The sequence below is a fragment of the Eucyclogobius newberryi genome, unplaced genomic scaffold, assembly GCF_026437365.1.
Source record: "Eucyclogobius newberryi isolate DKJ021-1_F unplaced genomic scaffold, fEucNew1.0.hap1 SCAF_9, whole genome shotgun sequence".
Classification (NCBI taxonomy): domain Eukaryota; kingdom Metazoa; phylum Chordata; class Actinopteri; order Gobiiformes; family Gobiidae; genus Eucyclogobius; species Eucyclogobius newberryi.
The window spans coordinates 8,067,208-8,080,304 of NW_027316532.1; the positions used below are offsets into that span (position 1 = coordinate 8,067,208).

Here is a 13,097-nt window from a genome sequence, read left to right on the forward strand (position 1 = left end):
TCAGAGGAATGTAACTCGTCTAAAATATCTACAGACTTTCATTTGTTGGTCACTAAACTGCACTGATTTATTAAACAGCTGAATTCTGAATAACCAGTCAAGGCAAGAGTCTCCACCTGAAGAGCACACCGACCCTGACTGTGATGGAAGCTGCACTCCAGTGTGTTCTAAACTCTGCGTTTTGCATTAAAACAGTGTTACACTCTCCTTGTTGTTTAATCCTTACTAACATGGTTTGTAATTTGCTGAGGTCATAATATGCCTAAATTGTGTGCAGAGTTTTATTACAAAATTGGTGCAGCAGTCAGTTAACTCTGTTTTATGGTTATGTATATTAATGCTGAACATATCACAATTTGCCCCTCTCTTTGGTGCTTACCCCTGCAGAGTGATGCAGTGTCTGGAGCTCTCCATCCAGCTTCCACTCAGCATGGCCCGGAAGTACTGGGACCGTGCACACAGAACTGCCCTAAAAACACACAACAGATACTTCAAAACAAGACTGAACATCAAGTTCCTGTTGAGTCTAAGTGCAGACTGAAGGGGGCTTAGAAAAAACATGTTTTTAGAGAGAATAATTGTTGTTTTTTAAAATGTGGTGTCAGTATCATCAGAGAGGGGATAATTATAGGTGCAATTCTGGCACTTATTTCTTTCATCAGTTGGAAAACACAATGGCCAATACAATTGTTAAATACAAAAATACAGTGTCATACAAAATTATACATTACTTATACATTTGATATATATATATATATATATTTTTTTTTTTTTTATATCCATCCTTTTTTTTTCGCTTGTTCCCTTTCGAGGTCGCGGGTGACTGGAGCCTATCCCAGTGACTTCGGGCCTTAGGCGGGGTACACCCTGGACAGTGGCCAACTTGTCGCAGATTTTTAAAAATATATTTATTTATTTTCTTCCAGTGGTGGGCCGTCAGGGCAAGCAAGGCCTTCTCTGCTAGCCTAAACATAATCAGAATATAATTTTAAAATATATATATTTTCCCACAAATATTTATTACATTATTCCCCAGAGTAAGAGTTGTACTCTTCATTTCGCGGCTTTCCTCTTGGTTGCACTGTTGTACCCCAGGTTGAGATTTGGAGGGCTGGTCTTTATGTTAGATCTTTATCCAATCATATTCAGCCATCATGTGTTGTCAAGGGTCTAAAATCTGCCGAGGCCTTCAGACTCAACAGTGAGGGTGCTTGTAGCTTAAAGTGAATGGAAATGAAAATTATGTGTCAACCTATCAGCTTCAGAGTTGGCTATTGTACGTCTGCAGCTGTTACACAGGAGCCAGCTAGCAGGTGCATCACGTGCACGTCTTTTGATTGGATCACCAATATTGAGAAGCAGGTCCTATGGGTGGGGCTATGCAAAACCTCAGAAACTCTGAATGAGGAAACTGCAGACACAGACAGACACATTAATCCGTGTACTACTAAGCAGTTTTTTCAACCTACAACGGCGGAAGGAGGAAAATATATATCGATTTGGTCGAGGATATAATTATAACACCTTTCTCAAGACAAACTTTTCAAGAAAAGTTAGACATTGTAAGAAGAGGTCGTCCGACACGCTGAAAAGCCTCTTACTGTTGACAACGGCGTGAAGAACGCACGGCGCGGACACCGGCGTGAAGAACGTGTATAGATATATAGATATATAGATATACATCTATATATAGCTATATATCATTATAAAATATATATATTTATTACAAATATAAATATTGCTGTTTAAAATGAATAAAAAGTCAAACGATAATGTTAGAGATCAATACTAAGTATCTAAGCATAATATGTCTCCTTCAAAGCATTTGCCAATATTTCTCTTCAAAAATCCCATGTGGCCCATCATTTAAAATATTTGAACTACAAAAGCTGCCATACATTCAAGTGGTAAAAGATGACATTTAACTCACAATCATGCCGAGGCACAAGTCAAACACATGATCTGTACAGGAGTTTTCGCAGCCCTGTTCAGGTAGTGATATTTTTAGCCAGCCTTTATTATCTTTGAGGCGTGATCAGACAATGCATAAAAAGCTGTGCATTGTGCATACGTACCAGCTTGACAAATCAAATCTAGATATTGCCGTTATTGCCCTGATCTAATATTAGATTATTGTGAGTCAATATTTCATGGGGAAGGCACTCTAAAGCAGCAGAAGCAGAAGGAGCAGCAGCAGCAGCCTCCTCTAAGAGGCTGTCGTGCACATCAATGCAGCAGAGACCAAGGACCAGGCTCTGCTCTGATGCGGACTTCATGGTCTTGAAAGGAGGACTCTGTCTCCATGGAAACTTGGTTCAAGCAAACTAACCACAAGTCTACTGCTGCTGTATTGGTCACATCCAGTTCAGGGATGGATAATATGGCAAAAAACATATGACAGATTTTGTATTTAAGTGGATTCAGAAGGTTCTTAGGCACCGCTTTAATTCCATAGATATTACCTGTGGCAGGAGAAGAGCTGCTCGGAGACCTGGATAGTGATGTCACACTGCTCTGCACGCTGATACAAACACAACAGGTCTGCCCCAAGTCCTGAGGCTGGCTCCAGGCCAGAGTCTGGACACAAAACCACATCCATGTATTTTAAGACATTTATTTACAAATTTCGATAACCAGTACAAATTTTGCTTGTAGATTACAGTGCCTATACTGTACATTTGATCTTGCAACATCTTTAAGTGTTTGTGCAATTGAGCAAGTATTTTTTCTAATACAACATAAAAGGACCTGCAAGAACTGTATACTAACTTCAGTTGTGAATTATAAAATACCAATTGAAAACAGTGTGAAAGTGTTATTACCAGAGTTAGTGGAGCAGTGAAAGTCTGTAACCTCTGGGGCGGCCCGCTCCACATCTGGGAGGATTTCCCCTGAGCGCATACTCTGCTCTGCTGTGTACACGCGTCTGTGGGGAGGAGGAGTTCATTTCAGACCAACTGTTCATAGGTTTTATAAATGTGAAAATTCTGCCATTAAAAATAACCAATGGTTCTCAAATGTATACTGACAGTGGTCCAAGGGCCTGTAGTATTTGAACCTCAGTTAATCAGGTTTCACTATAACTGTGATGTGTGAAAATAAATATTGTAAACCATCTTTCTAGTCTGTCACAAACAGTATGCCATGTCACCATACAATTATATTATATTTGACTTTTTTTGTCCTCCTTGACAACTCATCAGCCTGTTCACACACCTGTCACTTTTTTAAACATACATATTTTTAATTATGGTGGGTTATATTATGGGTTTATACTGATGGGAAAATATGACGATGATGAAAACGTTTGATGTATGCTTGTATGTACCCATCATTGTAAAATTCTAAAACTCAAACAATAAGTAATTCAAAAGAAGCACATAACGGAGCAGGCTTATTTAATCCTTCATTCCTTTGAATAAAGTTGGTAAACTATTATTGCAACCCAACCCTAATTTTAATAAAAAGCAAGTCTTTCATTCTGACATTTCCATACATACAAACCAGCAGTAGAACTACACACATTCTGTGTTATGACAATGGCTGCTAAAGCTCATTGGTTTGCTCTGTCTGTGACCAGAGAAACCTGATGTTCACCTGATGAGTTCTTTAAGGCCTGCGAGTTCGAGCCCTGGCACGTGGACTGTGGTGGGATCTTTGTGAGACGGTCCTTTCAGGAGACAAGGCGCGCGGGCCAAAAGAACGGCTCTGTGTGCCCTGAGAGACCCAGCACTCGTGCACAGAGTAATATCAGCCTCCATCTCCTCCTGCAGCAGCCTAAGGGCACACAACATCAACATTTAGGTCAACAATAATATAGCTAGTTATAGGCCTGTGTAGTTTTCCTGGTTGGGCTACTTTTGTTCCCCCTCAGAAAAAAATTACCTTATTCTCATTATATTATATCACATATTCTGACTGTATGTGAAATTAACTTGATTATCAGCAGCGTGCACAGACATGTTTCCACACATGAGAACATTTATACATCCTTACACAGAGCGGATGAGCTGTACGAAGATGTACAAAAACTGGATGAAAGAGAAATACTGCATTAATTGGGCCCAACAATGAAAAAGAGGACTATCTATGCAGCGAGGGCAGATAAAGAGAGTCTGAGAGCACAGAATAACACTTTGAACCATGCGTTAAACCATCTTAGTGAATGAACTATAGCCTTTACCCAGATACAGTTTCAATGGAGCCTCACAGTGTTGGGGGAAGACAGGGACACTGTGAGCTGTAGGTGCAGCTCTTTTTACACGGGTCTCATGCGTTAGATTGATAAAGAAGTCCGTTTTCATTATTAACAAGGTTTTATTCATTATAATTAAGGATGTGTCGATCCGATCACATTGTTTCAGACTTGAAATCAGATGTTGCATCCCGATCAGTTAGTGCGTTTACATGCAAAGGATTTTTTTTTCTTTTTATATATATATATATATATATATATATATATATATATATATATATATATATATTATATATATAATATATATATATAAATAAAAGCTCTGTCCTTGTCCAAGTATACATGCAGACGAGGCAGACGAGAAAGTCGAATTCCTGACAAGAACGTCTCGTTCTCCTAACACTAGGTGGCAATATGCGTCGTTTCGGCGGACTAATACAACCCCCCATTCCGGTTGACCTTTTGCGTCTCATATAAACAGCTATCATGAGCATTTTCGAACAACAGCAGTCGTACAGCTTTGTTCATCTCGTATGTAATGTCTGCGTTAGTTATTGTGCAGATAAAGTGCAGTGTGAGTGAATGCGGTTGTGTTATTCCTTGTAAGCGACCGACTTCCATGTATGGTTTTGATTCCCGGGGTCATACGTCAACATCCGGGGTCATGCGCACAAGCCTTGTGTTACTTTCTTCCCCTGCCCAGTAGACTCCTAACCGTAGTACAGAGGCTGAGCAGGCATAATACTCGTTGCAACACAATTTTATTTGGGATTCAGGAAACAGAATGCAGGGCGTATGGAGCAGCGGCGGCAGACCCACACGCGCGCCGAGAACACACTCAGAAAAACAGCAGCACACTTCCGGTTACCCACAATGCCCCCTCTCTTTTTTAAAGGGGTAACACTGGTAACACTTGTCTAGTCTCAGTCCGATTACACAATCGCATATTCTGGGTGTCTCAATCGGAGATTTTGAACGCCGATTTCTATCGGAGAAAGCTGTTTACATGCACACGAAGATGTCTGATTGTATCGGATTAAAGTAATAATTCGTTTTTTTCCTTTGCATGTAAACGCACTGACTGATCGGAAAGTGTGTTGGTGTTTTTCGTTGTGTTTTTGGGGCGTGCGTGTGTGTCTGCCGCTGCCGGTCCGTATGCTCTCTGCATCAAGGTTCATGTAGATACATAAAATCGTGCTGCAAACGAGTCATATGCCTGCTCAGTCTCTGTACTACGGTTAGGAGATTACTGGGCGGGGAGAAGTTTATTATTAGAAATGAAAACCGCAGTAGAAGTCTCTCACCTCCGTATAAGCATGAATGGATCACAAACTTTTACACTTTGCTTATTTGTTTACATGCCTGCTGGGTATTTTAAGTTGAGCTGCTATTTTTATTTAATTCAAATTTTGCACTATTATTTCCTATTCAAGCTACCTCAAAGAAAGGTGCACTGTTAAAGTGTTAAAAAATTAAATTAAAACTGTTGACAACCTGTTTATGTTGCATTTGTGCATTTTTTTAATGTGTTACGAAAGCATCGGATCGGGACTCGGTATCGGCAGATTCTCAAAATCAGATGACTCGGAATCGGATCGGGGCCAAAAAAACCTGATCGGGACATCCCTAATTAAAATGACCAGATAATGGTCCAGTTTAAATTCATAATGTTCCATGTATGTTGTGTCCTACCGGGTTGTGGATGGGACATTTTTAACATAAAACTGCAGTGAGTGGAGAGAACACATGTTTGTAATGTGAAGCGGACCGCAGCGTCATGAGCTCGAATCCGGCTCTCGACCATTTCCTGCATGTATTCTCCAGTTTTATCCCAATTTCACGCTGCAGATGGTTTTGTGCAGATTTTCACTAACAATTGTCAATGTCAAAGTGTATTTCGATAGCACACTCACAACTTTAAAAGTGCAATAAAATACATTATTTAAAATTAAATCAATTACAATTACATATAAAGGTAATACAAATAATGACGCTTAGTTCATGTTAGAAGGCCAGAGAGGCAGAGTACATTTTTAAAGATTTAAACTGCTCTAGAATCTCAGCAGATCTAACATGCAGAGGCAGACACAGAGAAAGCTTGCTTCCCTCTGCTCTTCAGCTTTGACCTGGGCACATCTGGGAGGAGCTGAAAGGAGGACAGGATGGTACGAGCAGGAACATGGTGGGACAATAACTCCGGCAAATAACAGGGAGCCAGACCATTTAAAGACTTATAAACCACCATCATTTTAAATTGGGCGGGCTGGAAGCTGGAAAATCCATCTGGCTACACTAATCACTAATATATTGAAGTCTTTCCAGTCTTTCCAGTATTACAGCCCTCGTCTATGGTATGGTCATAGTCATCTGTGTAGGAGGCCATGTGGGATTGTTTTTTTTAATTCACTGTAAAGCATTTTGTGTTACAAGTAAATCGCTTTATAAATAAATAAAACATGTCTAACCCATAAATTTAACATACAACAAAAAAATAAGAAAATATTCCTCATTAATTGAATATCAAAGCACTGTATACACTGTTAACCCCTATACTTTATAACTCAAACATGTTCTGAGAGTTATATGATTTTTTTTTATTAGTTGAATTGTTCATATACAAGATAAGATTATTCCTTTATTGTCCACACATGGGGAAATTTCATTGTTGCAACGCAGGTAGATACAGAGGAAAAGGACATATAACTTATAGGAAATTTAAAAAACACTCTTAATAGAAGAACTCTTATAAACAAAACTCTTTTAAACAAAAACTCCTATAAACAAACCCTCTCATTTCCCAATAAGGAATGGAGGGGAAAAATAAAGATAAAATAAAATAAAAACAGCTAGCGTAAGGGTTAGCGTATCATGCTTTGCTCAAATATTATTACTCTTCGAAATAACAACTATGACCTGGACCTTAAAAAAACAACAACATAATATACTGTAACAATATTTGTCAAGGGAAAAAAATAGTTCAACCTACAAGAAAAGTGGTCTGTAAACCACATTCTACACAGTGATAAATCTACAGCGCCAAATGGATCTGATGACCTATTTTCTACTTGTTGGCTCTTCCTTATCATTAGCTCCTGCCTCAGTGGATAATCCTGGTGACCCAAAAGCGCTCAGCTCCAGGCTATAGAGGGCAAAAGGAGTTTGAACGCTGCCTGTGATGTCTAAACTTTGGACTGCCTGAACTGATAAGATGTCATGTGACGTGCAATATCATCACGTTGTGTTTTCCATGTGCACTAAAGAGCTGGGAGGTTAGGCTACTGTTGAAGTTTTGTATTGAAGAACTCATGATTTAAGACACAAATACAAGACCACGAGCTAGTAGTTGCATGAGACAGGATATAAACACCATTCTTTTTTTGTTGGAGGGGATAAGGTGATCTTTTTATGTGCTGGTTAGTACAGGTCATCCCCTGAAGCTGCCCTGGACAGTAAGGGAAACAGTCAAGTAAGCATTCTTTCTGGAGGAAAAGCAATTTATCATGAATGTGACTTTATAGAGACCACTGGTGGCTTAATGAAGTCACTGCAGCCACAAGGTCACTGAATAGTACAAGTCATTTTAGAGCATTGATGACGTGTGTCTAGTTATGTTGGTTATGCTGCTTAGACTTTGTCTTTCGATCTCTTTTTTGAGTAATAATGCAGATCTTTGTTGATATTTATGTGTGTGGGATAGATGCAACCTGATAATAACGCACCTAAAATAAAATATACACCATATGCTACTGTCTTTTAATAGGGTATAGTCCTACACTAGGTCTACACTATAAAGATAAAGAGTGAATTCTAATTTAATAGACGAGGGATACATATATAATACATATATATAATTACATTATAGATTTTTTTACTCAGACGAACAATTATAATGTTTTTCATACTTTTCCATAATATTCTCTAATATGGTATAAAACATAACCGTTTAATAGATTCAAGGATAACAGATTTATTTAATTTATGTGGAAATCTGTTATCAGACCTAATGCAAGGGCTACCTCTGGACCCTCTGCACCAGGAGCACTGGTCCCTCCCCTCTGTCTATTAGCCCCTCCCGCCTGTTCCCATTCACTCCCCTCAGTGCTCTCTCATCATTTGAACCTCTGAAACCAAGTCTTATGAAGGAAATGTGCTTAAGTGCCTAATATTATTATTATGTTGTAACTCCATAATATTTTTGGCGGGTTAACGCTTCGCTCCCTTGTGTGTGTGTGTGTGTGTGTGTGTGTTGCCGCATGCAAAGTTCACTCCAAAGTCTTTTCTACCTTTCATGACGTAATAATACAATCTATCACATGGATGTGCGCTAAAAGCCTTCTTCTGGACACGCAGACGGCGCACGTGGTCTGAATTGTCATCTTTGGAAAATCTATGAAGAGGTGGGACACAGTAGAAAGGCGGGACACGGGACAGAAGCCCAAATGGCGGAACAGTACAACCAAAAGTGGGACAGGTAGTCACACTAGATCAGGGGTGGGCAAACTACAGCCCGCGGGCCACATATGGCCCGTTTGTCTTTATAATCCGGCCCGCCAAATATGTGAAGTAATATTGGGGGGGGGGGGGATTTTCTTTTTTGCCCGTAGGCATCTGTCTGCACTTGTATCTTTAATAAAGATGACGTGAAATGAATTAAATAATAGATTCAATAGCCTTTATTTGACAGAAAAGTTATATTTTATTTGATATTTAATTAAAAATATATATAATAATTCACACCAATGATGGCGGGCAGGCCTTCCGCTACTTGCCTGGATTTGAATATGGCCCTCGGTGGAAAATAATTGCCCAGTGTGGGCAGAGGAGGGTGAATGCTAAATATGGAGGTGCAGTGGAGGTTCTGGATCGCAAGATCTAGCGGTCCAGAACCTCCACTGCACCTCCATATTTAGCATTCACCCTCCTCTGCCCACACTTCTTATACTTCCACAGTCGTTGCTTCCTGTTTTCTACAAGATTGCAGGCCTCAGAGTAAAGGCGGAAAAGAAAGAGCGACAGCTTGGTTGCTGGCGCTAGGAGTTCAGGCAGACATTATGTGCAGACGTAAGCTCAGTGCGCTTTTCAGTGCTCGATACATTGAAATGCCACGATGAAGAGGGGGGGCTTATCAGATCTGAAGTTTTGAACAAGAAGTCAAATCAGTCTCTATTACAAAGTCATTTGAGATCAATATTGTGGTTTACGATGAACAAAATGTAAAATGATGATCTACTTATCTTTCAATTCAATACAAAGTTCCTGGAAAAAAGGTAAAGAAAAAGAAAGAAATGCCAATTCATTCAGAATAATTTTGAGCATAACATATTTGTAAGTATTGTGTATGTGTAATTCCTCGGTCAGGGCAAGTATGAATAACTGCTTTGTATTGGAATATATTAGTGTATTATCTCAAAATCCAAAGTCATCATCATAACGCGCTTACAGAATGAGAATTAGAGAACTCTGGCTATTGACGTTTAACAGCATTTCCCTGACTAATGCTTATCCTGTACATTGGGGAGCTTCTGTCAGACACTTCACCTGTGGAAATCTGCAGACAGCGCTGAAGAAAGACATCTCCTCAGCTGCTCTTTGAACCTTCGCTCTTTGGCCTGGAACTCTCTCGCTGCCTCTGTGGTGAGCATGGTTTCTTATAGTCTCTGAGACAAACACAAATAAGAAGAAATAATATTAGAAGAGGATTGAGGAGGAAAAGAAAGACAAAGCAAAACAACCATCACTTAAAGGCCATTCAAATTAAATCCAATATCACTGACATGAATCTTGGTCAATGTAGTTTTTATGCACAAATCTCATCACAACATAAATTGGTTTGGTTTGACAAATTGATTGTCCACAACCAGAAGTATAATAAACTCCACCAGTAATATATCTAAAACATGCATTTACAGTATCTTATTAAGAATGTATAAAATAAATAAATAGCTTTAGTGTGACATTAGTGTGACAGATTTTAATATATTCCAATTTATTTTGTTTACTGTGATAGTACCTTTAAAAGTGGTACCAGTAAAATGTTTGTAAATCTACATACATAATAATATCCCTACAAAAAAATAAGTTGGCAGTTGAAACACTGATTTAGGAAAATGAAACTGTTGTGTTTTTTTATTTGTCAATTCATAGCTATAGTGTAAAAATTACACGCTTTTGCCGTTGTCTAAAGAATTGTTAGTTAACAGTTATGAAATTAGCTCTACATAATTACATCTGCTGTCCATGTCCAACCAGGAAGTAACGTTACAAATTACCCCAAAATTGTCAAATGAGAGAAAACTAGGAGATTTTGAGTAAAGTCTTAAATATTATTATGTTTTAGTAATGTTAACTACAATTTAGCTATACAAGTAGTTTAACTAACCCGTCAAATACACATTTATTTAGAATGCATGTCAGGTTTATTAACAGTAGTATATATAAGAATATCACACATTTCCCAAAAACCTAGTAAACAAGATTTTATTGAAGATTTTACAAAAAATGTGGCCTCTTTTTCTGCACAAGTTTATAATGTTACGTCCTGGTTGGACATGAGAATGATAGGACATAGGAAAAGTAATTCAACAACCGTTACCTTGCAACTCTATTGTAACAGTTATCGTTTATATATACAGATATGATATCTGATAACATCTTTATTCTTTGAGAAAAACCTGAAAACCTGTCATATGCACTTCCTATCAACAGTCTGTGACACTTTTGACGTCTGATAGATGTGTAGTGAAGTAAACATAATACTTTTATTGTAGGAAGACAGACATTGCCTAAAGCCTGAGAAGTCAGGAAGTCGTGACTGAAGCGATACATTTTAATAATCTTACGGACCTCAAGAATATAATGTGAAATTTGATCAAACTTTTTTTGTGCGCATAAATGGTGTTTCCACGGGTCTCTTGTTACATCTTTTTCCCAGGCGGGTCGCTGTTTTACAACACACCAATGACAAATAGAAACGTGCTTATCTGATCAACAACACTAGCCAGGAAAAAACACATTTATGAAAGCCTTTTACATAAAATTAAAAAAAAGATAAGATGTTAGATATGCAAACAACGACTCCAGTAAAATAATAATCACAAACATGGCTGCTAAACGCATCAGCACTACCGTTTTAGATTCAGCAAGGTCTTTCCACAAGGAATGAACTCTTAATACAATAATATTTACATGTGTTTACACTATACTTACCATGCCATTGAAAAAAGACTAGATTCGTCTGGGTCCCGTTAATCCGAGCAAAGAAATGTTATTCTTCTGAAAGTAGCTAGCATGCCTCATCCTCCAGCAGCCCATTAGCTACATCGTGCTAACATTCACAGCTACTATATTGACCTTAAGTGGTAAAGAATCACTGTGTCTGAAGTGTCTGAAGTACGTGTGTGATGAACAGGCTAAAGCTTTCTGAGTTTTTCTGCAGGGGCTTCATGCAGGGGCTTCATAAAGGCGCGGGGCCAGTGGCCGCTGTTGTTGACATCTCTCTCCTCCTCACGCGCCTGCCTTCACCTCGCGCTGCCTCCGACACAGCCCAAAGTCCACGGCGCATGCGCAGACACAGAGCGGCGCCCACGATGCCTTCATGTGTCGGAGTATGACTCGGACATTATTGATTCTCTGTTTTTGGTCAACTCTTGTGTGAAGTCAGTGAGTTCCGAAAAACACTTTGGAATTGGATGACGTTGGCAAACCTGGATGTGTGTCAGACCAAAATTAGTTTAACGTGTACATTTTATTTTTCGCTCATACGAATGAATGATACCGGGGAAGAACGTACATTGCAATTAGTGCTTGAATGCAATAGTAAATTGGCACGATTTTTGTGCGTTCACAACATGGATCTATTATGGGTTCACAAACGAAATACTCAGTTTAGAGTGAGACACAGATCAATCTGGCGTGAGCCGGGGTACCTGACATGGAGATGTTGAAGAATTTTGTGGGCAGATTTAAATTTATTCATATAATTGTTCACATATTTTGTTAATATTTTTGATGATTTCAAATGAATGGCAGAGGCGAGATTTTTGTGAAAATAAGACCACTTTCTTAAAAGGACTGGGTCCACAAACCTCTAAGACAAACTTTTAATGCTTTCAATTTAGGTCTAATGTTAAATAGCCTAATTTGAAATACTGTACCATTATTATTTTTTGTTCGTCTTGCTCTCTGGTCTTGTTTTTTTTTTGTTTTTTTGTTCAGTGTTAATGTATAATTCAAAAATACAAAAATAGAAAAGAAAAACAGCCTCTAACGGCCTGATAAAAATAGACGGCCAAAAATACCTCTTTGTTAAATGGAAATGCTCACTTTGAGGCATGTAGAAGCCTGGGGTGTCTTTACAGACACAACACCTCTTCAAATTTAGCAACAAAATGACACTTACTTTTTTTTATTTATAAAAACAAATGGCATGTTCTGGCTTGAGTTTCCAAAATGCAGTGATAAGAAATAGTTACCGAAGTCCAACACAATAACACCCATCATCACAATCTGATTTATCTGTGTATTCGACTTTAGAAAAACATCTTTCTAGTTACAACTCCAGAACCACACATCTAAGACGTATTTTGGACAATATTACCAGTTTAACAATGACATGGGTGCCTTATACCCAGAACATGAACACCAATACACCCATCTGTCTCACATATTTCTACCCTTAAATCAACAAAGCCACATATTCTTGATTCTTGGGATGTTCCTGGATCTACAAATAGAAAGATATTTTCCCAAATGTCCTAAATACAGTGAACACAGAGGAAAATCTACAACAACAGCCGGAGTACATTTGAAACATAGAAAGTGAAAGTACAAAACATAAACACTTTCTTTTGGACAACACCACCTGATAAACAACAGTGCCTGATAAAGAGTTTAGAGCAAAGTG

At 38.5% G+C, this 13,097-nt stretch overlaps 1 protein-coding gene across 1 annotated transcript in view; it reads right to left on the bottom strand.

The window, feature by feature from the left end:
- Positions 1-11,655, bottom strand: part of btbd8 (BTB domain containing 8) — a 32,932-nt gene extending 21,277 nt beyond the window's left edge. Inside the window, exons 1-6 of the mRNA XM_072439157.1 lie at positions 11,402-11,655; positions 9,734-9,852; positions 3,598-3,777; positions 2,823-2,926; positions 2,463-2,577; positions 380-469 (exon numbers count right to left, since the gene is read on the bottom strand). Coding sequence (XP_072295258.1) covers positions 380-469; positions 2,463-2,577; positions 2,823-2,926; positions 3,598-3,777; positions 9,734-9,837 — 593 coding nt within the window. The 5' untranslated portion in view covers positions 9,838-9,852; positions 11,402-11,655. The remainder of the gene's footprint in view (positions 1-379; positions 470-2,462; positions 2,578-2,822; positions 2,927-3,597; positions 3,778-9,733; positions 9,853-11,401) is intronic.
- Between the last annotated feature and the right edge of the window lie 1,442 nt (positions 11,656-13,097).